Genomic DNA, 4906 nt, shown 5'->3' on the forward strand with positions numbered 1-4906 from the left:
CAACCGCCGCGCCCCTAAATCCTGCAGGCTGGACCACCTGTACTGCCTCTTCAAAACCGCTGATGGGAAGATGCGACGCATGGACGTGGTGAGCGGGCCCGCGCTGCTTGGCCCCACCACCCGGCGCTGCGACCCTGCGAAGCAGCCTGCGGGCCGCGGCCGGGTTTGCGGGCGCTTTCGTGTGTTGCACGGCTAGCAGATTGGCATTATATACCCAAGCTGGCAGGCGGGTGCACCTGAGCTGGCAGCTGCGGGCTCCTCAGCTGAGAGCTCAGATCCGGCTGCTCCTGATACGCACCAAGACTGCGGGACGCCGGCACACTGCTGATTCTGCAGTGCTTCCCATGCCCTCACCTGCGACGTCCCACCGGTCGCTTCTCCTCAAAATCCTTCTCAGGTTCACGTGCCTTACTGGAAGTTTCCCTATGTGCTACAGGGCTGGGTCGGCTCCACCACCTGGCTGAGGATGCTGCAGGTGGGGCCAACGAAACAATCAACGGCTGCCGAACGCACCAAGCTCGCCTCCGCAGGGGCTCCGCAATGTTTTGCGCAGCTGTCAGCCGTCCGGCGGCTGCAGTGGCTGTGGCGCCGGCGCTGTCACAGCCCGTGTCTCTGTTTTTGCCGGTGCTGCATCCAGCCTGCAATCCTATCCGCAATGCGGCCGTTGAGCAAATTCACGTGAACTCGGGCGTCACTGCCCTCTCCGTTTGTACGCTTTCCTGGCAGGTGCACGCCACCAACCGGGGGATGAGGTGGAGCAAGATCGGCCTCTTCAGGTGGGCGCCGGCCACCTCGCAGCAGCAGCAGCAGCAGCAGCAGCAGCAGCAGCAGCAGCAGCAGCAGCAGCAGCAGCAGCAGCATAATACGCAAGACGTGCCTGTTGGCGGCAGGGGCGGCGGCGAAAGTGAGCACGGTGGCGGCAAACGGCGGCGGACAGATTACCCTGCAGAGCGACCGGTGATGGGCCGACTGTCTGGCGGCGGCGACGGCGGCGACGCTTCATCAAGCGACGAGGACGGTGGAGGTGACGGCGCCGGCGACTGCATGTGCGGCGGCGAGGGCGGCGACGGGGGTGGGGCTGGTGGTGGAGGGGGACGGCGGCTAGATGAGTTTGGGGAGCCAGTCTATTGCGCCGGGGACGACCCCTTCGGCATCGGCGGCATGTGAGTTGGAGGCGTGGCTTGGGGTGTGCCAATCCAATTGTGCCAAGTTCCGCGCGGGCTGGGCGCTTTGGGTGCGGGTGCTTGTGCGCCTGGCCGCCGCGCGCATGAGCTCAACAGCAGCATGGTGTGCCTCGCGTCGCTGCATGCCTTGGACGTGTGGGTGCTTGCAGAGCATCTCGCTTTTACAAGGCGCTCACTCAAAGTCCAAGGTTACAAATTCACGCGCATATACATACCAATGCACATAAGCACATCTTTTCTGCACCACTTCTGGCAAATTGCCCTCCAACTCAGGTGGCTGTTGGTCCCGGATGAGTCGCCCCCCTCACGCGACAAGCTGGGGTGCGAGGACTGGTGGCCGGAGGGCTGGGGCCCGGGGCGGCGCGTGGAGCGGGAGCGCGACATCTTCGAGCTGCTGGGGCTGCCCTTCCGCGAATTCACACAGCGCAACATATGAACATGACAGCACCACTTCTCCGCGCTACCTCTTGCATACACGGCCGGCGCATGTATTTTATTCTGGTTTTTTTTGTTTGGATCTGGGTTCGACCCCTGCTGCAGGAAGCGCGCTGGGAAAGTGTGCGTTTTTGTGGAGACACTTTCAGGGTTTGGCGGCTTAAGACGCTTTGTTTGGGGGCTCCAATAGTTTGCCCGCTTTTGTTTCAATTCATTGCTTTGCTTTTGGACCCAGGGGCACGGCGTGGTTGTCCAAGACTCATGCACGCTGCGTATGGCTGCTGCCATGGAATCACATGCATCACTTCGACCCTGTTACACGTGAGCGCGCACAAGGCGCATCGTAAACAGCACTCAAAGAGATCGAGCATTTCAGCACGCAAGCGGGAGGGATTCGAGTGGCAAAGGCCAGCTGCATTTTGCATCGGGTCGGCCGTTGCGACTCAACAACTGCACCTCTGTCTTCGTGCCTCCAAGAGCTCAGCCGGGTAAAGCCGGCATTGCTCAAGTACAGGAGATTCCAGGGATTAGGGTCTTGGGTTTTGCGAATTCGCAATTACGCCAGGGTGAACCGCAGCTCCCCAAGCTTGTCGATCACGCTCACAACCTCGTCGCCCGCCTTGAGCCACAGCTGCTGCGACTTGGGGCGCCCGAGGATGACGCCGGCCGGCGTGCCCGTGAAGATGATGTCCCCGGGCTGCAGCGTGAAGTGCTTTGAGATGTACGAGACGAGGTAGGGCACGTCGAAGATGAAGTCCTTCGTGTTGTCTGACTGCACGCGGACGCCGTTGACCCGGGTCTCGAGGTGGAGCGCGTCGGGGTCCCTGACCAGGTCAGATGACACGAAATAGGGCCCGATCGGGGCAAACCCGTCGAGCGTCTTCCCGATCATCCACTGGCCGGCGGGCAGCTCGAGCTGCAGGTCGCGCGCGGACAGGTCGTGGCCGATCGAGTAGCCGGCGACGTAGTTGAGCGCGTCAGCGACGCTGACGTCACGCGCCGCCTTGCCGATGACGACGAGCAGCTCGGTCTCGTAGTCAATCTTGTAGGCAAGGTCCTTCGCCGGGAGCTTCACGGTTGCGCCGTGCGCGGCGAGGGCGTTGTTGTACTTGTTGAACAGCGGCGGCAGCCGCGGCGGCGCCGCGCCGCTCTCGGCCGCGTGCTGGCGGTAGTTGAGGCCGACGCACACGATCTTGCCGGGGTTCGTCAACAGGCGGCCGTGCTTGATGGAGGCCTCATTTACGAGGGCGACCTTTTGCTGGACGGCCGCAGAGACGAGCGCGTCGAGGTCGGCCTGGCTGCCGCCGCGGAGGAGGGCCTCGAGCGTCGCCGGCGCGGGCAGCGCGAGCGCGCGCGACGCGGCGGCGACGTCGACGACCCCAGCCGGCGTCTTGACGCCGAGGGTCTCGGTACCGTCGGGGTTAAGGATGGACAAGGCCACGAGGTTGCGCGGGAGCGTGCCGGGCAGGCCTGCTGCCGCCCGGGCGGGTTCCGTGGCCGGCGTGGCTGCGGGCGTGGCGGCCGGCAGGGTTGCGGCTGCCAAGGGCGTGTCACGCGCGGCCTGCGCCAGCGCGCCTGCGCGGATTGTTGGGCGTTGGGACATGCTGGAGTAGGCTGTGGTTCTTCAAGGGGCGTGGTGGCATGCAGGGGCACGGCTACGAGCGACTTCTTGTGCCAGTAACGACCACAATGCGCGAGCTGGAACCAACAGCGCTCACCACACGCAACCAGCACTGCCATCGCCGCGAGGGCGATCCGGTGCTCCATCGACGAAAAATAAGATTTTAAAAAGCTTTGATGTCCGTGCAGGCCCCTGCAACGCGCCGAAGCCACGACGCCCGTCCCCGTGGGTTTGCGACGGTTTTCCAACGAACGCAGGCTGCAGCCCAAGCAAAGAACAATCGTAAAGGGAAGAAAAACACTACTGAAATAATATCATAAAATCGATATAGGCTTCACACCCGTTCTATCGCTTGGGCAGTGCAGCTGCTGCTCATGGCCAGCGGATGGTGCGTGGTGACCGCGTCAAGGCATTTGAGTGCGAGTGCAAGGCCTATGCCAACAATGATTGACTTGCTAGACAGGCTTCCAATCATTCCCATGTCTGGCGTGTTTTTAAGCACTCCCACACCACACCCATTAGATGCCGCAACAGGGTCCAAGTGCGCCTCCTTGCCAGCCTTGCGGAGAGGTAATTTCTCAGCAAAGCGCACAAGTCCTGGCTGATGGGTTTCCTCGTGGGATGCAGTTCAGCACAACATTTCACCTGCAAACGCTGGAAATCCACCTCAGCCAGCGCAGAGTTCAAAGGCTGTAATGTCCATGACTAAGCATTGAGCAGGATTGTGCTAGTCACGCGTATGAACGCGCACCCATGAATGCTGCTCACGACAATCCTAATCAGGTTTGCGCAGTGCTTGTGATCGTGTGCTGGCCGACTGACTGAACGCAACGACATGCTGACAAGCAAGCAGCACCAACTGGCTACTGTAGTTGACTGGAAGCGTCCAGCTGGTATGCGCGACAGTCGGCTTGTCTAAATTAGACCTGGCCATCCCTGAATGCCCCTGATTCCAGCAGACAGCCCCAACCGGATGAATCAACTAGCACGGAAGCAGCAGCAGGAGGCACAGGGCAGCGAAGCTGCTGCAGGAGCGAGCACACCCTGTCACTCGCAGCCGGTCCCACAGCGGCAGCCCGCCATCGCAAGCAGTTATGACCGGTGTACAAAAGACTTCATTCCCCAGCCCATACAGCTGACGCCGACCCATTGCAAGTCGTACGCAGAAAAATCAAGTGATCAAAACGTGATCTGGTTGATTTGATGCTACCGGCTAGCTGTTTCTATAACGCTGAGCCTATTGCTGACAGCTAGACGAATCCAGTTGCCGCGGGGTGGTGTACAATGCTTTCGGGCATCAGCCTGGCCGACAAGGGGGACTTAGAGAAGGAATACGCCAGGGAGAAGGAGCGATCCAAGAAGCACAAGAAGGTTGGAGTTGCGGCATTGCGGTTGAAAGCGCAGCTGCATCACTGCGCAAGCGTGACGAGCGATACGCCACATCGCCGCTGCTGCGCATGCGGCCGCTGCTGCAGACCAACTGCTGCTATGCCTATCGTGCGCGTAGGAGAAGAAGAAGAAAAAGAAGCAGAAAGAGAAGCACAAGAAGAGCAAGAGTGGGTCGCGCGCGCTGCGGCTCGAGCAGTGCTGCATTTGTGCAGGAAAGCAAGTGTTGCCACGCTTTTTCGTGCATCTCACCGCCGACTCGAGGCGCGCCCCCCAACCC

The 4906-nt window shown here is 61.1% G+C and overlaps 2 protein-coding genes across 2 annotated transcripts in view; one reads left to right on the forward strand and one right to left on the reverse strand.

The window, feature by feature from the left end:
• The window catches only part of MNEG_4024 (hypothetical protein), a gene marked incomplete at both ends in the record, with an annotated part of 8765 nt that extends 7145 nt beyond the window's left edge, over nt 1-1620 (forward strand). The window contains 4 exons of the mRNA XM_014047500.1: nt 28-88; nt 437-475; nt 727-1163; nt 1458-1620. Coding sequence (XP_013902954.1) covers nt 28-88; nt 437-475; nt 727-1163; nt 1458-1620 — 700 coding nt within the window. The remainder of the gene's footprint in view (nt 1-27; nt 89-436; nt 476-726; nt 1164-1457) is intronic.
• Nucleotides 1621-2175: 555 nt separating this feature from the next.
• MNEG_4025 (hypothetical protein) lies at nt 2176-3222 on the reverse strand (the record flags this gene model as incomplete). The annotated part of the gene is made up of 1 exon (XM_014047501.1): nt 2176-3222. The coding sequence occupies one exon, from the start codon at nt 3220-3222 to the stop codon at nt 2176-2178; it is 1047 nt and encodes a 348-aa protein (XP_013902955.1).
• Between the last annotated feature and the right edge of the window lie 1684 nt (nt 3223-4906).

Source organism: Monoraphidium neglectum (assembly GCF_000611645.1).
Source record: "Monoraphidium neglectum strain SAG 48.87 unplaced genomic scaffold scaffold00537, whole genome shotgun sequence".
NCBI lineage: Eukaryota > Viridiplantae > Chlorophyta > Chlorophyceae > Sphaeropleales > Selenastraceae > Monoraphidium > Monoraphidium neglectum.